Source organism: Pelophylax lessonae (genome assembly GCF_965119305.1).
Source record: "Pelophylax lessonae genome assembly, chromosome: 1".
Classification (NCBI taxonomy): domain Eukaryota; kingdom Metazoa; phylum Chordata; class Amphibia; order Anura; family Ranidae; genus Pelophylax; species Pelophylax lessonae.
In genome coordinates this window covers 564,243,327-564,267,021 of record NC_138768.1, presented here as the reverse complement: position 1 = coordinate 564,267,021, position 23,695 = coordinate 564,243,327, and the positions used below count along the sequence as shown (strand labels likewise).

At 40.8% G+C, this 23,695-nt stretch overlaps 1 protein-coding gene across 6 annotated transcripts in view; it reads left to right on the top strand.

Moving 5' to 3' along the window:
- Positions 1–23,695, top strand: part of ARHGAP24 (Rho GTPase activating protein 24) — a 1,271,118-nt gene that overhangs the window by 1,140,961 nt on the left and 106,462 nt on the right. For 4 of the 6 annotated variants that reach the window (XM_082262950.1, XM_082262951.1, XM_082262949.1 and 1 more), the window contains one exon: positions 9,977–10,099. In XM_082262950.1, coding sequence (XP_082119076.1) covers positions 9,977–10,099 — 123 coding nt within the window. Of the gene's footprint in view, positions 1–2,724; positions 2,747–9,976; positions 10,100–21,934; positions 22,721–23,695 lie in introns of those variants that run through there. The other 2 variants (XM_082262954.1, XM_082262952.1) reach the window with 2 other exon arrangements.

Genomic DNA, 23,695 nt, shown 5'->3' with positions numbered 1-23,695 from the left:
CAAACGGGACTTTATAGTTTATTCATTTTTAGGTCCCTGTAAATGAATGACATGGCTGTGCAGGGAAAGGGGGGTCTATTTTAACAAGTTCAATTTTACACCCTAAATACATGTAATCAGGGCTTTTTTTCAGTGGGAAGGCAGGAGAATGTAGTTCCAGCACCTCCAGCAGATATTATATGTAACGGTAAGGGGTGCTGGGGTGTGCTGCAGGGTCTATTGATGCTGGCTGCTGGAGAGCATATTGATGCTGGCTACTGGAGCGCATATTAATGCTGGCTACTGTAGAGCATATTGATGCTGGCTACTGGAGAGCATATTGATGCTGGCTACTGGAGAGCATATTGATGCTGGCTACTGGAGAGCATATTAATGCTGGCTACTGGAGAACATATTGATGCTGGCTACTGGAGAGTATATTGATGCTGGCTGTGGGTCTATTGTTGCTGCCCGGAGAGGGGGGTTAGTTGTTTCAGGTGGTCCATTGCTGTTGGGGGGATCTTTTGTTGCTGGATGGGGCTATATTGTTACTGGCTATGGTGGATCTATTTTACGGCTTTTCTTGTTATCATTAACAAATTCCATACAAACTATCACTACAAAATGATACTTGGTTCTGTATTCTCTAAAAGGGCTGTAATGAGAGGTGGGTAGGGGGTGGACCCAAGGAATGGTGATCAGAGATGGGTAGGGGCAAAGAAAAGGCGTGACTCAGAAAGGGGGGGGGGGTTCCTGCACCTATGCTCTGAGAAAAAAAGCCCTGCGTGTAAAATGTTCAATAAATAAAGTAATGTGTCCTTTTCTTTAAGCATACTGTGCCCAGGATCACTTGGAAGAAGTGGTCCAGGGCACTGTTCACTTATAGTACATACACTTTTTACTTGTAGATTGTAAGGTATCAGAACTGTTTGTAGTGGTTTACAATCTGTGTATGGTCAAGCAACCATGTAGGCCTTTTTCAGACAGACACTGGCACATATACTGCATGCAGGCTGCCTTTGTTTTGGAGTCTGCATCAGCCCCAAGCTGCGTTCAGACAACTGTTGGAGGCGGATGCAGAGGCAGCAGCTGCACAAGCACAGTTGCATGATAAAATTTAACAGACCTGGATGCATACTGCCACCTCCTGTATGGCTGTCAAATTTTGACATGCAACTGAGTCTGTGCCGCCACTGTGTCTGCATCCACCTGCAAAGGCTGCCTGCACGCAGCCAGGGCCAATGCAAACACCAACACTACGGCAGCCTGCTTCAGCACAAATGCCAGTGCTTGTCTGAACACGGTCTTATTCTTGAGCAAGCCATAATGCCAAGGAAGGACTGAATTTGGGGGAAGGTGGCTTTTGCTCCCTAGTTCAATGCTGTTATAGTTACATAGTTAGGCTGAAAAAAAGGCCATCTATTGCACCCAAAAGAATACTAATAAGATACACTATATTGTCAAAAGTATTGGGATGCCTGCCTTATCATGCATATGAACTTTAATGGCATCCCAGTCCTAATCCGTAGGGTTCAATATTGAGTTGGCCCACCCTTTGCAGCTATAACAGCTTCAACTCTTCTGGGAAGGCTGTCTTACGGACTAAGACTGGGATGCCATTAAAGTTCATGTGCGTGTAAAAGAAGGCATCCCTATTCCTTTTGAAAATATAGTGTATCTTGTGTTGGTGGCCCTGAGTGAAGATATTTCACCATTCAGACACTGATCAGCGTGGGACCAGCAGTCATTGACACATACTTGGCATTTGTAGCTATATGTCTGCTCCCCTTTCAGACCTGTGATTACACTGTCAGTTAGAAATAAGTCTTCTAGCCCTGACTACCTTTACATATCATGTGACTGCCTGCTGAGAGCTACAAAGGAAGCTGATGCTGGATGATGTGAAGGTGTGTCACAATAAATCATGTTCTTTAGGAACATCCACCTTCCACAAGGGCCACTAATCACTGGAGCACCATGGCACACTTTGGGGCGTGTATATATGAACAAAATTCATATAGCTGAAATTGCATTTAACCCTTTTCTTTGTAAATAGGGGAAGGTTGAGTGCAATTTGAATTTGTGAATTCAGAAACTACCACAGTATGGCCACTAGTTGCCACTGACTATCATAGGAAATAAGTATGCTGCTCAGCTCCATCTAGTGTATTTTCTACATTCACACATTCAAATTGCAGAGGACTGAGCCTGAAAACATTTGATTTCACCCCATTTGCGTAGAATTAATTTACAGGCAGTTTAAATAAACAAACAACTATGCAACTCTCCTTTTTGTGGTACGCTTTCTTTAGCCCACAGAAATCTGGCATTTGCCATGAAACGGTTAGTTGGCTGTGTTGGCTCCCCAGACAAGAGGTTCCCATTATTGTCTATTACCCCAAAAATGAAATATAGTCTAGAAAAACTTTATGTTTACACATTATTATGTTTCCATTATTGTAGAAAACTTTATATGTGGTTATCTCACCGTATTGTTAAACATGTTACAAAACATTTGCTTCTAAAGTGTGCCACGGAAATAAGAAAGCCCAGAAAAAGTTTCTGTTTGTGAATGACGTGGGTGGCAGCAGCAGAATTTTATGTCTCAGCACTGAGAAGCCTGTGAATGAACGAGCTGCAGAGCTGTGCTCGGATATCATTTTCCCTCACTGGCTGACAGTTTTTGGAGTACCGCTCTTTATATCTGATGACAGGATATTTGCTGATCTCCCGTGGCTTTGGATAGGATTACAGTATGCTCATACTGGTAAGCTTGAGATGATATTGGATGCCACCCTAGATAAGTCCTCAGTATTTTAGGAAATGTATTTTTATAATAAGAACGATGTAGATTTAAGATGGTTGTGTAGAAAGGGTGGGTTGTTTATTATAGCATGGAATCTGTTAATGGAGTGTGTTTGTCAACATCATAAATCCAAATGATTAATGCCAAGACCAAAACATGAGTTTGACAAGTTATATTTGTAAGCCGCAATGTTTCTTGGCTTATTTAGTAAGAAATTGATCAGAGTAGAAGTGCACCCGTCAATTGGAATCCATTTGCAATTCTTCTTCAATGAGTCTAAAGAAGCTATCTGATTTGGTTGATTTTGGTTACTGCATTTGGTACAACTTTTTTTTTTACCAAACAGGATTTATTAGGCAAGTGCAGAATCACAGAGGTAATAAAAGCAGTACTATCTAAGCAGGATCAAAAGAACAAACCATAGCAAACTGATATGGTACAGAACAACCATTGCAGATGAGAAGGCTAATAGTGCAACCCATAGAAGGAAGATGGGCATTCCCATCAAGTTGTGCAATGTAGAACCCTGATAAAAGAGAGACCTAACCCCCCCCCGGCTGCATTAGGACTGAAGGGTAAGGGAAGGAGAAGGTGAGAAGAGGGTGGAGGGGAGGGAGGGGCTGTAAAGGAAGGGGAGGCAGAAATCAAGGCTGGTAGTCCATCAAGGGGAGCCAGACCTTATCATATTTTTATGGGCACCCTCAGTTCAAATAAGTAAGCTTATAAAGTGGCAATCCAGTATCAATCTGGCGTTCCCAGGATGAAACACTTGGGGTAGGAGAGTGACGCCCACTTGCACAAGATTTCCTTCTTAGCATAGTATAGCACGTATGAGATTAACAGCTTGGTGTGATGGGGATGCTGGTCATCATCATGTATGCCCAGCGGGGGCCAAGTCTATGGTCACTGGAAGATGAATTTTTACACAAACAAAAATAATGTCAGAAATATCTACCCAAAATCTAAGGACCACTGGGCATTCCTAGAACATATGTATATAAAATGCCTGGGTGAAGAAAACAACACGGGCAAGTGGGTGTATGCCCAGGAAAAATACTATGCAATTGGACCGGAGTGCAAGAAACTCTATGAAGAAATTTGGTCCGTATCACCTTATCTCTAGAGGACATGACTAATTTAGGGCAAGCCTCCAGGCAATCCTCCCAATCTTCTAGTTCTAGTGTCGGAATATCCGCTCCCCAGAGATCCCATAACTGTGCCACCTTAGGAAAGTCAACACACAAAAAAGCAGTGTAAGGTGCCAAAAGAGCCTTGTCCAGGTCTGGCTGGTCAAGCAACTCTTCAGTCGGGTCAGTTTGGAGGACTGGCAATTGGCCAAATTGTAATCTGGAAGCATGTTGCAATTGAAAGTACCAAAAGAGCATCATCCACTGGAGACCCAAATCTCTGTGATAACTAGGCAAAGGACAATAGAGGAACCTGCTGACATAACATCACCCAAAGTCATTATTCCCATCCTAGCTCGAGACCATTGGTTCGCATTTGGCACAACTTCATTGCTGTTTGCACTATCCTAAAAAGTCTGCTAGATGCTTACTTAAAGTAGTGGCTACATTTTTTACCTGTTTGCATTCAAAACATTAAGTTAAATAAAACACCTTAGCATCTTTACTACCCCCCCCCCCCTCAAATACCCACCCAAACACTTACCTGATGTCCTTGTATCTGCTATCGGATGCAGCACCAATCGGTGCCAGAACTTCCTGGATCCTCAGCAGGCACTGATGGTAGTCGAGCGATAGACTCCTGCTTCCACCAGTCAAACTGCAGGGAATAGAGGTGCTGTCAGCTTGGCTCAGGAAGAGTGAGTACATGCATTGGTGTCTCAGCATGCAACTAGCTAAGGAGACACCCACAAACAGAGAGGCAGGATAACGGCCTTAGCACAGGAGGAAAGGGGCATTTTAGAATAAGATGACTACACAAAATAGGTATATGTGGACCTCCTATTCTGAAATAAAAATTACCATAGCTGTTGACTTTTGGCAAAATGTCAAAGTTTGCATACAGTAATAGTGCTGTTCAACTTAGGCTGCATGTTTCTGGGAAACAACTAGTATCTCTGAGGCAGTTGATGGTGTGGGTTAGGAATATTATTTACTTGTATGATGAGTAGAGTTATTTTATACAGTTTAAGGCAGGCATCTAAGAAGGCTTTGGCAGTATTGCTGAACACAGTGTAAAGAATCTCTATGGACCGCAGTCCTATTGAAAATCTTTGTACTGTGCTCAGCATTACTGAAAACAGTCAGGGGCATGAACATACCATGGGGATTGTTGTAGAGTATTTAACCCTATAAGCAGTGGTACATGAGGACCACTCTGAGTTGGCCAAATGGGGAGGTGCTAGGTACAGTATATCCACACAGCTGTGCAGGAAAGCTACCTGGGTTGGTGCACAGCGCAGGACTGCTTCTCCATACATCTTGATCTTGTGATCTATGATGTCCAATTACTAGGCTGAGGGCTTACATGGAGAGGAGTCATTGGGCAGCCATGTAGAATTTTCACTAATGCCCATCCTCATTTATGTATACCCCTATGCAATACTCTAAAAGAATCACACGCAAAATGAATATATCTTTTTTTTTTGAGGATGCTGGCAAGTTAAACCACCTGAAAGGTTCTTCTATCTCACAGGGACATCATTGGTGTTATCTCTGCTTGAATTCCCAGCTTTACATCTGGTGTTGTCCTCTCTCTGTAGGGTTTATTTATTTCATAAGTTGAGGAATGCAGTGGGAGATGCTGGAACATAGCGAGATTGCGTGAGCGCAAAATCTTCTATAAGATGTTTCATTTTAAAGCTGAACTTCAGGCAATGAGTTAAATACACATATGAAATACATGTATTAGAACTGTCTTACCCGCCAAAGGCTTTGTGGTCCTGTCCATTCAATCCTTAGAGTTACAAATCATCATCACACAGCACAGTCAGCCTGGTTGCCTGACTTTTAAGAAACACAGTTACCTGCTACCAGGCTGTGATTAGACAGTGAAGGAGCAGCAGTAGACTGATAAGGTCATCTCTTTGTACTCTCCTCATGTGCAAATTTCTTGTCCACACATGTGTATTGCAGAACACCCTAAGTGCTTTCCCTCCTTCTGCCAGTCTAAGTGGTGCTGTACAGGGACTAACAGGAGGCTAAAATCATGGTATTCATACTAGTTGCATTTAAATACATTTTAAGGATTTTTATATAAGAAATACCCTTATTCATTAGTGTTTCATGATCTGCCTAGGGTTTAGCTTTAATGAGAATGCATTGCTTACAGATGCATTTAACAGAAGATGTTTGATTACAATAGTTAAAGTTCTGGCAATTCATCTAGCTAATAAATTAAAATGATGGAGAACACTTCTGCATTTGAATGTCCTAGCTACAGTTTGTTTTCCCGAGTTATAAATATACCAGGTAGGCTTATCTTTTTAATACACTTCATATTCTGCTTTTTTTGTTTTACTGTAGCTGTGATATATTTGCATTGTTAGGGTAAATGCGGATAATATTGTTTTAAAGTACCTGCAATAAATTGTCTTACAAACATTCCCTTCACCTTTTGCTATAAGGCCAGTACTTTGTTTGTGTAACCTTTAAAAGCAATTGTTGTTGGGTGTAAGCTCTGTAGAGTGGGGCTTGGGTGGATTGCAGTTGATGATGTAAGGCAAGAGCTCAGCTGGATCAGCAGTTATAAGGTTGTACATGCTTTAAAGGCAGAGGAAATTTATAATAAATACACAATTGTTTCCACTCTTTTCAGTCTTTGAATGCCCTGGATTCTGCATGTGCATGTTAGTGCTGCTTCACTCCTCTTCTACAAGGCAATTTCTGTAATAGTTGTTCAATACCAATAAATGTGTTTTGATTGTGTAATACACTGCTCAAAAAAATTAAAGGAACACTTTTTAATCAGAGTACAGCATCAAGTCAATTAAATTTGTGGGATATTGATCTGGTCAGTTAAGTAGCAGAGGGGGTTGGTATTCAGTTTCAGCTGCTTTGGTGTTAATGAAATTAACAACAGGCCATAGAAGGTCTTTAACCCATCAGCAGGATTGGCATCTGCTCCTTTGTGCAAGGAGGAACAGGATGAGCACTGCCAGAGCCCTACAAAATGACCTCCAGCAGGGCACTGGTGTAAATGTCTCTGACCAAACAATCAGAAACAGACTTCATGAAGGTGGCCTGAGGGCCCGATGTCCTCTAGTGGGTCCTGTGCTCACTGCCCGGCACCGTGGAGCTCGATTGGCATTTGCCACTGAATACCAGAATTGGCAGGTCCCACACTGGCACCCTGTGCTTTTCACAGATGAGAGCAGGTTCACCCTGAGCACATGTGATAGATGTGAAAGGGTCTGGAGAAGCCATGGAGAACCTTATGCTGCCTCTAACATCATTCAGCATGACTGGTTTGGTAAGGGGTCAGTGATGGTCTGGGGAGGCATATCCATGGAGGGACTCACAGACTTCTACAGGAGGGACTCACATACTTTTACAGACTAGACAATGGCACCCTGACTGCCATTAGATATCATGAAGAAATCCTTGGACCCATTGTCACACCCTACGCTGGTGCAATGAGTTTGGGGTTCCTCCTGCAGCACGACAATGTCTGGCCTCATGTGGCGAGAGTATTTGCTCCAGTTCCTGAGGATGAAGGAATAGATACCATTGAATGGCCACCATGCTTGCCTGATCTAAATCCAGGAGAACATCTCTGGGACCCTATGTTTCGGTCGATCCGATGCTGCGAGTTTGCACCCCTGGTCCAGATCTGGAAGGAAATACCCCAGCACACCACCCATCGTCTCATTAGGAGCATGCCCCGACGTTGTCAGGCATGCATACAAGCGCGTGGGGACCATACAAACTGCTGAGTACCATTTTGAGTGGCTGCAATGAAATTTCAGCAAAATGGACTAACCTGCTGCATCATTTTTTCACTTTGATTTTTGGGGTGTCTTTGAATTCAGCCCTCTGTAGGTTTATCATTTTCATTTCCATCAAACGATGTGGCATCCTTTTGTTCCTAACACATTACCCAGTCCATATCAGTATAGGTATCCAGCATGATATTTTTCCCCTTTGGGATCTAATGTGTTTTCAAAGTGTTCCTTTAATTTTTTTGAGCAGTGTATTTACTTTGGACTATATATACTAAGGCCCTTAAGGGTCCATTCATAGTTCTCCATATGCAGTAACACACACTCAGTTCATATGTAATGCATTATGACAGCCCTTGAAAAGACTCAACACTGTATACCTTTCTATGAGGGGGTATCTTATACATGGATGGAGACATGACCAACGTGAGTCCTTACACTTTGGGTTATTGAAATACAGTGTTATCCACAGTTGTGTTCCAGTTTAATCAGAGGGCTTCTGTTATATATTTGAGGGTCCCCCCACAGGCTGCGCGGAGCTCAATATTGGCCCCAGAGCCTGTGGAGCCAACACCATAAAGCAATATGAATAGAGATTGGGGTTCTCAAAGATCCTGAAGAAACAGGAAATCACCTGAAACGCATATACGTGGTTACATAGTTAGGTTGAAAAAATACACAAGTCCATCTAGTTCAACCAATAAATAGACCATTTAGACCAGTAAATCACTTGAACCCTCCATCTGGGTTTTATGTTGTATTACAGTATATCTTAACTTTCATTCTTTGTAATGTCCCTAAGGTCTATTTTAATATGGAACTTTGTAACAAAATTGTGTATACATTTTAATGACTTGCTGATTTCACTAATGAAGGCATACATAGAGTCCCACCCATTTTCTTTTGTATACAGTTGAGGTTTTGGAATGATGTCTCTGATAGTGTAGATTTAACATATTTTTTATTAAAAGGACTCATGCACAGTTGTTTCTTGTAAGCGCTGTTTATCCTGACAGGAGATCAGCGTTATAAACTCGCCTAAGCTGCGTTTTTTCAAAACAGTTTAGGTGAGTTTTTCAGAGTTTAACAGAGTTTGAAGTTTGAGGGTTTATTTATTTAACGACTTTAAGACTGGAGGATTTGGCTGCCCAATTACCAGGCCCTATTTTGCGATTTGGCAATGGCGTGACTTTAACGGACAATTGCGCGATCGTGCAAAGCTGTACCTAAATGAAATTGACGTCCTTTTTTCCCATAAACAGAGCTTTCTTTTGCTGGTATTTGATCACCTGTGCGATTTTTATTTTTTGCGCTATAGACAAAAAAAGAGCAACAACTTTGAAAAAAGAACAATATTTTTCACATTCTTTTATATGAAATTCTCCAAAAAAAAATGTAAAAATCTAAATTTTTTAACATTTTGGGCTAATTTGTTTTCTGCTACATATTTTTGGTTAAAAAAAATCACAATAAGCATATTTTTATTGGTTTGTGCAAAAGTTATTGCGTTTACTAACTATGGGAAAGATTTATGTCATTTTTATTGTTTTTTTTTTTTCTTTACTAGTAATGGCGGCGATCTGCGATTTTGTTTGCGGGACTGCGACATTGCAGCGGACAGATCGGACCCCTAACTGACATTTTTGACACTTTTGGGGGTACCAGTGACATTACTACAGTATTCAGTGCTAAAAATATGCACTGTTACTGTAAAAATGACACTGGCAGGGAAGGGGTTAACAGTATGTCGCAGTACCGCAAAAAAATCGCAGATAGCCGCCATTACGCATTAAAAAAAAAACAACAAAAATGACAAAAATCTTTCCCTTTGTTAGTAAACGCGATAACTTTTGTGCAAACCAATCAAAATACGCTTTTTGTGATTTTTTTTTACCAAACATATGTAGCATAAAACAAATTGGCCGAAAATGTTAAAAAATGTAGATTTTTACATTTTTTTTGGGAGGGAATTGCAAAAAATGTGAAAAATATTGTTATTTTTGCAAAATTGACGCTCTTTTTTTGTTTATAGCTCTGTTTGTGGGAAAAAAAGGATGTCAAATTCGTTTAGGTACAGCGTCGCAGGACCGCGCAATTTTCCGTTAAAGTCACGCAGTGCCGAATCGCAAAATAGGCCCTGGTTAGCAACAGGGTAAAATCTTCCGGGGCTTAAGTGGTTAGGTTAGCACCGCATCTCTATATTGCTGCAACCATCCCCTTTTACACCAAAGTGGAAGTATCTTGTAACTTCAAAGATGTTTATAGCTCTTTTTTCTAATTTGCAGGGGGAGATCGGGAGCGGATGACTGCAAATCATGAAACATACCTTCTTATGGCCAGCACGCAGAATGACATGGAAGACTGGGTGAAGTCTATTCGCAGAGTCATATGGGCACCATTTGGTGGAGGTAAGATTAAAGTGATTCTAAAGGCTGAACATTTCTTACCTTAATGTATTCCTTGCCATAACATTTGCACACAAATGGAAAGAATTATTAAAATGTTAATTTTTGGAACAGATATTTATTGTGACAGTGTGAGACACTGCCACTATGTAAACGGGAATAAAAGTGACATTGGGTTATCAAAAAATGCAGTTTGAGAAGCTCTGACAGGATGATTGTTTAAGGAGTAGGAGGTGTTTTATGCTTTCTCCGGATTTGGTAGTTCTGGATCAGGGCCAGAAGCTTGAAAGTTCCAAAATGTTTTGGGTGGAACAAAACCTTCAATTTGGATTGAAGTTTGCCAACATCCTGTGTGGGGCACGCAATACAAGCTTGGTGAGAGTTACTGTAGTGGCAGGTGGAGTTGTCGCGGTTGCGGCATCCAGGAGGGAGTTGTGCTCCTGTCTGGAGACCAAGGCAATATCCTCGAGACAGCATTACATGTGGGAGAGGTTCTAGACCATTGGACTGAGAGGGTCTGGGGGACTGCATGAGTCTGGGAGACTAGAGCTGAGGCAACTGGGAGAGAGTCCAGAGGAGTCAGAGGAATCTGTGAGTCTTGGAGGTGAGAGAGCGCCTGGGGTATCAGGAGAACCTCTACCTCGGGATTAGGAGTGGGCCCCTGCAGCAAGGTACTGCAAATAAAGCTGAGGGAGCTGAAAAGTCAGGCAGCTTGGCATTTTTCGTTTGGTGTGAAGCTGAAACCACTGTCTGGAAAACCTGACTGTCTTCTCTGTTTTCTTTTAATAAAAGTGGGCTACCTGGCCCTTAATTTTAATCCCTGTCTGCCGTGGACTCACTGTACAAATGCATCCACCACTAGAGCTGCCACCCCCATATCACATTATGCAGTGTATCTTTCCTGTAGTAAATAAACTCCTCATTTATAAAAGGATAAGAAACATTTGCTAGGCGTAAATACAAATATAACTTTGAGAATGAGACAGTTTTCCTTAAAGATGGAATACCAGTAGTACACAATACATCATTTTTCTGTCTTGGGAGGGACTGGGTATTACTTTCAGTCAAAATTACAAATGAAACTTAGGGTAACACCTTTAATGACTAATTGCCGTAGAAATCAAAACAAGCCTTCAAGACACAAGCCCCTTTGTCAGGCAGATTACAAGTAAGGTGTAGAAGAAATGTCAATTTTAAAGCATGCAATCCTTTTGAAATGCAAACTAGGAAGAATAGGTGATAAATATTTGAAACTTGGCAAAGCACTCGGCGAAAAGTAATAGAAAACCAAATGTAGGGAGGCTTAATACATAGGCAGGATGTTTGTGACAAATTGCTTAGCTAGGAGAAGCTAGTCCGGCTGCAAAGAATTAGCAAGCCTGTGCTGTTTATTAGTATATTATTTTGGACCTGGTATCAGATCTTTTTTTTTTTAATGCATTCTAATTAATGTGTAAGCTTAACACTAGGACCCCTTGCACTGGGGGAAGGGGTGCCTAGCTGCTGTGCATTCCTTCCGACATTTCAGTGCACCTGTCAAAGTCTATGGCAGGCTGCAGCTAGATGAGGCCGATCACTGTATCGAGTGGTGCCTACATTTAGGCCCCTATGCTTTCAGAGAATTTCCCCCTGAATGCATAGGGCCACAAGCATTAGTACAACTTGGTACAGCATTCAGTCCAGTTCAGTTACAGCTTGCTTTAGACTAGTGATCGACTGATTATCAGCAAAGCTGCACTTTCCCCGATATATCGGAATTGGCCACCAAGGTGACCGATATTGCCGATATTTCGGGAAAGTGCATGTACCAGAGTGATGCCTGCAGCTAGAGGCATCACCCCAGTACCAGCATCCATAGCCGATGGTCAGATGTATTGTAATGACAACTGATGCGGCTTGCCCGGATCTCCCGTCCCACCAGGAGACCCGGGCAATCATCTTGCACGGCCGCCGAAGACCCGATCAAAGCCGCATTCAGCTCTGATTGGGTCTCCATGTAAAAACCCGGTAGTACTTAGCGCTGGGTACTCAGTACTTGGCGTTTTGAATGCTTTTAAGTGCAAAGGAGGGGTTTGGGGTCTTTTAGACCCCCAGATCCCTCCACAAGAGTACCTGTCAAGTGATAAAAATAAAAAAAACATTTTTTTTTATAAAATGTACGAAAATATCGGCCAATATCGGCCGATACCGATATGCAATGGCCAAAATATCGGTATCGGCAACAAAAAAACAATATCGGTCGATCACTACTTTAGACTTTGACAGGCTGCAGACAGTGGGGCTGGAAACTGCACCTGCCCCTTCTGGGCACAGTAAAACACAGAGAAGAATGCACAGCAGCTAGATGCCCCCTGTTCAAGGGGGACTGGTATCTGTTAACCTCCCACAGAGATTACAGTACTCCCCCAGACAGTGCCTTTATTTGCCTTTCTTTCAAGGGACACATCTATGTTCAGGCTTCATTCAGAATCAGCACTAAGATGCTGCATAGAGATGACTACATTCATAATTCTTGGCTATGTTCACCTGTGTTGTCTCACTCCTATATGCTTACTCTCATCTTCTTCTGATTTTATGGTGCTTCAGTCTAATTGACCAAAAGGGTACAGGAGACTGAGAAAATGCTTCCCCTTGCCTGCAGCTGATGACTCTATGCTCCAAGATTTCTCTACTCAATTTAGGTAGACACTTAAACAGCTGTTTAATGATAAAAGGTACAGTTTAGGAACAATTATCCTGTTGTTGTACATGAGATACATCAGAATTTTTTCACTAATAGGTTTAATTTTAATTAGAGTTCATAGAATGGAGCTACACAGTTAACATTTATATCTGGGGATTTTATTAGCTGCCAAACTGTTTGAAATTATGTTTTACTTGTGGCCCTTGTTAGCCTCTGCTGCAGCAGCAACACAGCAAGGAGGATAACATTGGTAATACAACACCCCCAGTCTGCGGATTAGACAATGGAGGGAAGGCAGCACACTGGTGAGGTCATCCATATGCTCATTCCTCCTATTAACATGTTCACTGTCAGCACATGCAGGCATCAGAGCCTGATTAGCTCCTAATGCTTATGAGCTCAGCTTGATGCAGATATTCTTGCTACAAAACCCTTGTTTCAGGATGTAGTCTATGTACAGGGGGGAAGCCATATTTGCTCAATAAATAGGCTGGCTGGCTGCCTCCTGCTTCGCTGTGCTACATACTGGTTGTGCTTTATCACTCCTCTTAATGCCAGCACACATGTTGGCCAACTCATTGAAAACAATTTTCACTCTATGTTGCTATCTATTCTCAACAGTTATTAGGCAAAGTTAATGGCTGATCTGCCAAGCACAAAGTAGCTAACCTATGAATCTCTGCTTTTAATAAAATAATACAAATGTGGGAGAACAAGCATGTATAATGTGCATGTCACTTCAGAAATTACCATCAGGCAATCACCGCAAATACAGTGCCTTGCAAAAGTATTCGGCCCCCTTGAAGTTTGCAACCTTTTGCCACATTTCAGGCTTCAAACATAAAGATATAAAACTGTAATTTTTTGTGGAGAATCAACAACAAGTGGGACACAATCATGAAGTGGAACGAAATGTATTGGATATTTCAAACTTTGTTAACAAATAAAAAACTGAAAAATTGGGCGTGCAAAATTATTCAGCCCCTTTACTTTCAGTGCAGCAAACTCTCACCAGAAGTTCAGTGAGGATCTCTGAATGATCCAATGTTGACCTAAATGTCTAATGATGATAAATAGAATCCACCTGTGTGTAATCAAGTCTCTGTATAAATGCACCTGCACTGTGATAGTCTCAGAGGTCCGTTTAAAGCGCAGAGAGCATCATGAAGAACAAGGAACACACCAGGCAGGTCCGAGATACTGTTGTGGAGAAGTTTAAAGCCAGATTTGGATACAAAAAATTTCCCAAGCTTTAAACATCCCATGGAGCAATGTGCAAGCGATAATATTGAAATGGAAGGAGTATCAGAACACTGCAAATCTACGAAGACCTGGCCGTCCCTCTAAACTTTCAGCTCATACATGGAGAAGACTGATCAGAGATGCAGCCAAAAGGCCCATGATCACTCTGGATGAACTGTAGAGATCTACAGCTGTGGTGGGAGACTCAGTCCATAGGACAACAATCAGTCATATACTGCACAAATCTGGCCTTTATGGAAGAGTGGCAAGAAGAAAGCCATTTCTTAAAGATATCCATAAAAAGTGTCGTTTAAAGTTTGCCACAAGCCACCTGGGAGACACACCAAACATGTGGAAGAAGGTGCTCTGGTCAGATGAAACCAAAATTGAACTTTTTGGCAACAATGCAAAACGTTATGTTTGGTGTAAAAGCAACACAGCTCATCACCCTGAACACACCATCCCCACTGTCAAACATGGTGGTGGCAGCATCATGGTTTGGGCCTGCTTTTCTTCAGCAGGGACAGGGAAGATGGTTACAATTGATGGGAAGATGGATGGAGCCAAATACAGCACCATTCTGGAAGAAAACCTGATGGAGTCTGCAAAAGACCTGAGACTGGGACGGAGATTTGTCTTCCAACAAGACAATGATCCAAAACATAAAGCAAAATCTACAATGGAATGGTTCACAAAATAAACATATCCAGGTGTTAGAATGGCCAAGTCAAAGTCCAGACCTGAATCCAATCGAGAATCTGTGGAAAGAACTGAAAACTGCTGTTCACAAACGCTCTCCATCCAACCTCACTGAGCTCGAGCTGTTTTGCAAGGAGGAATGGGCAAAAATTTCAGTCTCTCGATGTGCAAAACTGATGGAGACATACCCCAAACGACTTACAGCTGTAATCGCAGCAAAAGGTGGCGCTGCAAAGTATTAACTTAAGGGGGCTGAATAATTTTGCACACCCAATTTTTCAGTTTTTTATTTGTTAAAAAAGTTTGAAATATCCAATACATTTCGTTCCACTTCATGATTGTGTCCCACTTGTTGTTGATTCTTCACAAAAAATTACAGTTTTATATCTTTATGTTTGAAGCCTGAAATGTGGCAAAAGGTCAAAAAGTTCAAGGGGGCCGAATACTTTCACAAGGCACTGTATGTTCTATTTCCACTGTAAAGTAGCTTTTTCTCGTAGGTACTACCCTGCCTAGAACAATACTGAAAACAACATACACGTTATTAATCCCACACTGGTAGTTTGTCTTTACAAAAGATGTGTTGGCACTTTTCATGACCACAGGAAAATGTGCCATTCCTTTCTGGTTCGAGCCAGCTATCTCTGTATAGTGCCAGTTCTAATTCCCCAGATGACTTGGAATTTTGACTGAACCCTCAAGTCTACAAGTCTAAAAGTTCAACTCACCAGCATCCTTAAAAAGCTGAACTGTTGGTTTAGCTGGATTTCATTTAGAATTCTCCTTTGTAACAATGTGCATGTCAAATTATTAGGTAACCACTGCAATAATAATTCAAATTAATCATGCACTTAGAATGTGGAGTTAATCAAAGATCTACTTTATTTCTACTATAAAGTGGTTCATGATTATTGCATGCTTAGCCTTTTCTGATAGGTACTGCCCTGCCTAGAAGATTACTAAATACATCATAAACTTTATCAATAATAGTTTGTCTGCACAAAAGATGAGATGGCACTTGTTTCACTTTTTATGCCCACTGAAAACGGTGCCATTCTTTTCTGGTTGGAGTGAGAAACATTTGTGGAGAAGGTTTTCCACACTCTTAACCACTTTACCACTACCGGAGTACTACTGCGGCAAAGTGGCTCTTGTAGGTCTGACGACGTAGACCTACGTCGCCAGACTCCTCCCCCTGTAGGCGGCGCTCGCGCGCCGCCGGAGGCGCGCTGCCGCTGTTTTCATTCACAGCGGGAGTCGGGCCAGGGGAGGAGCAGCGGCGATCACCGCTGCTCTGCCCCGATCGTCGGGGAATCCAGTTTGGAGATCCGCCCGCCTGTGTAAACAGAGCGGGCGGATCTCCTCAGTGACAGGGAGTGACAGATCGGAGTGTTCAGCATAGCTGGACATCCGATTTGTCCCTGGCTCACTCAGTCACCTCCCCCCCCCACACGTCAGTAAGCACCAGGCATACATTAAGCCCTCCCTCTCCAATAAAATTAACCCCTTCACTGCCAGTGTCATTTTTACAGTAACAGTGCATATTTATAGCACTGATTACTGCAGTAATGTCACTGGTACCCCCAAAAGTGTCAAAAATGTCAGTCAAGGGTCCGATCTGTCCGCCGCAATGTCGCAGTCCCGCAAAAAAAATCGCAGATCGCCGCCATTACTCGTTAAAAAAAAAACACCAAAAATGACATAAATCTTTCCCTTTGTTAGTAAACGCAATAACTTTTGCGCAAACCAATCAAAATACGCTTATTGCGATTTTGTTTTTACCAAACATGGGTAGCAGAAAACAAATTGGCCAAAAATTTAAAAAAAAATTGGTTTTTACATCTTTTTTGGGGGGAATTTCATATAAAAAAATGTTAAAAATATTGTTATTTTTTCAAAATAAATGCTCTTTTTTTGTTTATAGCGCAAAAAGTAAAAATCGCACAGGTGATGAAATACCACCAAAAGAAAGCTCTGTTTGTGGGGAAAAAGGGACGTAAATTTCGTTTGGGTACGGCGTCGCATGACCGCGCAATTGTCAGTTAAATTCGCACAGCGCCGAATCGCAAAAAGTGGCCCAGACGTAAGACAGCAAAATGCTCTAGTGGTAAAGTGGTTAAGCGGTTTGTACATGGAAAACAGTGCTTCCATATAAAGTCAGGTACATAAAAATTTGGGACATTGACACAATTCTAATCTTTTTGGTTCTATAATGGATTTGAAATGAAATAAACAGGATGTGCTTGTATTTGTGCGTCCCACTTTTTAAGGGACCAAAAGTAATGGGACAATTGGCTGCTCAGCTGTCCATGGTCAGGTGTGTGTTATTCCCTCATTATCCCATTTAAAAGGAGCAGATAAAAGGTCCAGAGTTCATTTCAAGTGTGCTATTTGCATTTGGAATCTGTTGCTGTCAACATTCAATATGAGATCCAAAGAGCTGTCACTATCAGTGAAGCAAGCCATCATTAGGCTGAAAAAAACAAAACAAACCCATCAGAGAGATAGCAAAAACATTAGGTGTGGCCAAATCAACTGTTTGGAACATCCTTAAAAAGAAAGAACGCACCGGTGAGCTCAGCAACACCAAAAGACCCGAAAGACCACAGAAAACAACTGTGGTGGATGACCGAAGAATTCTTTCCCTGGTGAAGAAAACACTCTTCACAACAGTTGGCCAGATCAAGAACTCTCTCCAGGAGGTAGGTGTATGTGTGCCAAAGTCAACAATCAAGAGAAGACTTCACCAGAGTGAATACAGAGGGTTCACCACAAGATTTAAACCACTGGTGAGCCTCAAAAACAGGAAGGCCATATAAGAGTTTGCCAAACAACATCTAAAAAAGCCTTCACGGTTCTGGAACAACATCCTTTGGACAGATGAGACCAAGATCAACTTATACCAGAGTGATGGGAAGAGAAGAGTATGGAGAAGATAAAGAACTGCTCATGTCATGATCCAAAGCATACCACCTCATCAGTGATGGCAGTGTCATGGCGTGGGCATGTATGGGTGCCAATGGAACTGTTTCTCTTGTATTTATTGATGATATGACTGCTGACAAAAGCAGCAGGATGAATTCTGAAGTGTTTCGGGCAATATTATCTGCTCATATTCAGCCAAATGCTTCAGAACTCATTGGACGGTGCCTCACAGTGCAGATGGACAATGACCCGAAGCATCCTGTAAAAGCAACCAAAGAGTTTTTTTAAGGGAAAGAAGTGGAATGTTATGCAATGGCCAAGTCAATCACCTGACCTGAATCCGACTGAGCATGCATTTCACTTGCTGAAGACATCTGGTTGCCATAACACATGCTTGACACCATCTGTACCAAATAGGTTTATTTTGGTCTCATCAGACCACAGGACATGGTTCCAGTAATCCATGTCCTTAGTCTGGTTGTCTTCAGCAAACTGTTTGCAGGCTTTCTTCTGCATCATCTTTAGAAGAGTCTTCCTTCGCGGATGACAGCCATCCAGACCAATTTGATGCAGTGTGCGGCGTATGGTCTGAGCACTGACAGGCTGACCCACCACTCCTTCAACCTCTGTAGCAATGCTGGCAGCATTCATACATCTATTTCCCAAAGACAACCTCTGTATATGACGCTGAGAACGTGCACTCAACTTCTTTGGTTGACCATGGTGAGCCCTGTTCTGAGTGGAACCTGTCCTCTTAAACCAGGACTGCAGCTCAGTTTCAGGGTCTTAGCAATCTTCTTATAGCCAGGGTCATCTTTATGTAGAGCAACAATTCTTTTTTTTTAGATCCTCAGAGAGTTCTTTGTCATGAAGTACCATGTAGAACTTCCAGTGACCAGTATGAGAGAGTGAGAGCGAGAACATCAAAATGAACACACCTTCTCCCCATTCCCACCTGAGACCTTGTAACAGTAAGGAGTCATTTGGGAGAGAAAATGGCTAATTGGGCCCAATTTGGACATTTCCACTTGGTGTGAACTCACTTTTGTTGCCAGTGGTTTAGACAATAATGGCTGTGTGTTGAGTTATTTTGAGGGGGCAGCAAATATACACTGTTATACAAGCTGTACACTAACTTCTTTACATTGTAGCAAAGTGTAATTTCTTCAGTATTGTCACATGAAATATATATATATATATATATATACCTTTTAAATAATGACCTTTTAAAGGTATGGATGCAGCACGGATAACAAACAGCTTATTAACGAATCAGCGCTTGGTCTGTCATAACCCTGCTTCATTGGGTCTGCTGTGTGAGCTGGCAGCTCTATTAATCATTAACTACATGATTAAATTAATGTTTGTTCACTCCTGCTGGGGGTGAAAGTGTATGTCCTAAACACAATTCCTTGTAAGAGAATGAACATTGTTGCCTAAATAAATAACATAAGCCAAAGTCACTCAGGACATTTCTGGGGTGTTTGCATAAAAAAAAGCCATTATGCATGATTAACGAACTGAAGTATGAAAGTCATTTGGACATAACCGTGCAATACATGTAAATGATATACAGGTGCATCTCATAAAATAGAAATATCATTAAAAAGTTCATTAATTTCAGTAATTCTATTAAAAATGTGAATCTCATATATTTTATATAGATGCGTTACACACAGAGTGATATATTTCAAACATTTCTTTCTTGTAATTTTGATGATTATGACTTACAGCTAGTGGAAACCCCAAATTCAGTATCTCAGAAAATTAGAATATTACATAAGACCAATATAAAAAAGGATTTTTAATACAGAAATGTTGGCTTACTGAAAAGTATATCCATGTACATTATAGTATGCATTCAATACTTGGTCGGGGCTCCTTTTGCATGCATAACTGCATCAATGCGGTGTGGCATGGAGGCGATCGGCCTTTGGCACTGTTGAGGTGTTATGGAAACCCAGGTTGCTATGATAGCAGCCTTCAGCTCATCTGCATTGTTGGGTATGGTCTCTCATGAATCACACAATCCACTGTGGCAATCAGAATCAGCTAGCATACATTGAGGCAAATTTGCAAGTTGGGTTTTACCTGTAAAGTATCTAATCCATGCTATCATTTAGCCGTTTTCAGTTCTTAAAGGATTAAAGTACTACAAATACTTTAAAGTACAAAATCACTTTAATATTAAAGTACTAAAATACTTTAGTATTTAGTGCCAAAGTATTAAAGAACCTTGAAGTACTAAAAGACAACTTTAATACATGAAGTAATATTAAAAAGCAAAAATCACTTAGTCAAAACACTTTTGTTGAATTTTTTTTTCTAACTTTTAAAATGTGTGCATATACTCTGTTCATCCCTGTAGTTGCAGCTTTTGTTTTTTGTTTTTTTTGTTTTTTTGTTTTTTTAGTGTTTCCTGCATCTAATGACAGCTAGAGGGGGGTGTGATGTATCAGCTTCTTGCATATTGCAAAACTATATCTCCCATGGTTCCTTGTAATGCTATGCTCAAACTGTACTGCTCTTCTATCTGAGCCGGAGTAAAAGAACACATCCCTGGGTACCCTTGAGATGTGTATGTTCCAAGTAAAGCTGGCCACTGGCTGATATAGACTTATGGCTATGCAGTGTGCCCATCAATTGCTTGATTATATTATATATGTCCAGCTTCTGGAAGAGTAAACAAGGAACAGATCACAGCACAGTAAGGCCCCTTTCACACATACGGTCCGTTCAGTTCATCAGTTCAGTCACGTCAAAATGTATCAGTTTTTCATCCGTTTTTCATCAGTTGTCATCCGTTTTTCGTCAGTTGTTATCCGTTTTTCGTCAGTTGTTATCCGTTTTTCATCCGTTTTTTCGTCAGTTGTTGTCCGTTTTTCATCTGTTTTTCGTCAGTTATCTGTTTTTCATCAGTTGTCATCCGTTTTTCATCCATTGTCATCCGTTGTCATCCGTTTTTCATCCGTTGTCATCCGTTTTTCGTCCGATCCATTTTTTTGACGGATGAAAAATAGAGCATTCATACGTTCAAAAAAACGGACATTGACGGAAGCGGATAAAAACGGATGTTAACTGATGATCATCCGTTGTCATCCGTTTTTACATAGAGATACATTGATGTCCGTTTTTCATCCGTCAACGGATGGATGAAAAACGGACAAACGGACAGCATGTGTGAAAGGGGCCTTAAAGTCAACCGGAGATGTGTTTTATCACTAGGCTCATCATTCGTCATCACTTACATCTGTAGTGCCTGCAATTAGTGCATCTGAGTAGGTGGCTACAAAGCAAGATATTGGGAGAACAAAATGAATTGTACACATGGGCATTCAGGAAATAATTGCAGATGGGGATCTCTGGAATTTTTCTAAGGTAATTACGAGGACTAAATGGATACAGAACTTTACAGAAACACGATGAGACAATTCAGAATTCAAGCCTGAAACACATATGTCATTTTTGTTCCTTGACTTTAGCTACCCTTTAATTATTTGATGCAGTAATTCATGGAAACCAGACAGAATCCATCTTGCACTAATCTGGCCCCAAAAAATTGTGTAATTCTGCTCTACCGAAATGTAAAATTACCGTGACACTTGATTTGCTAAATCAGGGAAAAGATATTGGCTACCCTGAAAATGATTTCCTCCCCCTTTACTGTTATTAAAAAAAAGTTTCAAAGCGCTACACACTTTCTCAAAACTCCAATGCTGTTCTTTGAACTTTTCTCTAATTTTGACAAGAAAGGGTGCATGTCACATGACCAGGCTGAAGACAATTATAAAAACGGTATCTACATATTTGGATGCTTTTTAAAAATTACAAGCAAGCGAGTATGTGTGTTGTGGCTTCAGGCGTTTTGATTCTTGTTTTTAATTATTCTGCATTCAGCTAGAAATCCAGATAAAAAAAGATGATCTTTTTCTTAGCCACTTGGAACCCATATTCCCTATATTTTATAGTAGTAGTTATAATAATAATATATATATTCATGTATCACATATTTCATTTTAGGCTTCCTTTTTACATACATATTTATAGAGTGTATCTATTGTAATCCACGCCACTAATTGTTACAATAAATATACACAAATTGATTTATTATCCTTGAGACGTGCTTATTTGGTAAAAATGTGCTGAAGCACTGCATATTCCGTGAAAAAGCAGTAGAGGTTATTTGAAGAAGGAATGAAGGAGTAGGACTGCACCTTTAATAATCACTAAGCTGTCACACGTGATGCCTGCTTGAAGTCAAGTCAAAGTCAGAGCAAGGGAATTCATTGCTACTGCTGCCTGGGTTAGTTGTTTACTCCTTTCCCTCTCGCTGAAGCTTACAACTGCACCTGCTGCATGCAAAGTGCCTGGAGCGCACAAAGCCATTTAATACCTAGGCTAAGGAGTAATGTAACTTACACTTCCATCCAGCTAACAGAGAGAAAAGAAAAGAAGTTCCTGGGGATTCTTGTCAGTGCCTTTCTCTCCGCCAAGCTTTGGTGTCAAGCATGCTGATACAGGGAAGACTGTTGAAGTTACTTTCAGAAGAATCCTATTGGAAAAGGTGCTGAGACTGGATGTCTAAAATTGGCATACTTTCATGTATTTTGTTTTTTGTTTTTTCTAAAATTTGGAAATGTATTGAATTATTAGTAGGGATCGATACAGTACTTTTTTCACCTGTTCTTTTACAATTTGGCATTTCCACTTGAGTGGGTAGGCTGTCGTCTCCTGTGACTATAACTGCTAGACTGTCCTTGTGATCCAATAATGAGTAATTTTTTTCTGAACCTTTTCTAAGTAACCTTTCAAAACTGACAGAAGGAAATTGAAATAAACACGCAAGGCAGCAAACAATACCATGAAAATGACATTAAAGTGATTCAGGAATGACTCACACATCTCATCCCAATGGTACTTTTAAAGGACACCATTAGTTCCTATGCCTGCTGGCACCTGTATGATGCTTGAAGACCGAAATGCAGGATCTTCTTCCTCGGCCTCCTTTCCCTCCAGCCCTTTTATACCCAAAGGCACTTATAGGAAAATTAAAAGGTGCTTTAGCTTCAAGAGAGGTATGTCTGCATTTGTTGAATCCATCTACTACAAGAACTGATTTGCTGCAAAAAGCGAATAGTAAGCCACTAGTATTCTTTAGTGCTGCCTATAAAAAAAATAAGCTTTGCTTGCTGTTGTATACTTTTCAAATCACTGCAAACTCTTGTGTATTGTTTGATAACATTTTTGGGTAGCAGTATTCTGAATGTATATACCGTATTTACTTCATATTGGAGTACTTTCCTGTACTTGTATTTTTTTGAAATACTCAATAAGTCAGATTCCCAGCTGGGTGAATTGCAAACAGTCAAGAGGTGGAATAGGAGTAATATACTCAATCACATACCAACGAAAGAGAAAAAAACGTACAATGTTTTCTAAAAACTTATTTCTGCCAGATCATTTGGCTAGAGGTGGCTTTACTATTGACTGTATACAGGTTACAACTTACACTGCAACATGAAGCCTGACGTCTATTCAGAGCATAAACAAAGTGGTAAAAGACATTTTGAATGCTATAGTGTAGGGATCTTTAAACTTTGGACCTCCAGCTGTTGCAGAACTACACATCCCATGAGGCATTGTAAAACTCTGACATTCACAGCCATGACAAGGCATGATGGGAATTGTAGTTCCTGAACAACTGGAGTGATTTGATCGTTTTTGTCATCTGCTATTACTTTGATGATACGTGTAACAGTATGGTGATGATTTACTAAAACTGGAAAGTGCAAAATCTGGAGCAGCTCTGCAGAATAACCAGCTTTCAGGCTTTTTTTTTTTTTTTTTATCAAAGCTTACGGTAATTGAACATGCTGAAGTTAGACGCTGATTGGCTACCATGCACAGCTGCACCAGATTTTGCACCCTCCAGTTTTAGTAAATCAACCCCTATGATCCAAAAATTAAAACAATGTATATGCAAATAAAACTTCTTTGCATATTTATCATTTAATCCTTTCATTAGATTAATTTATCTGTTTAACAAAATC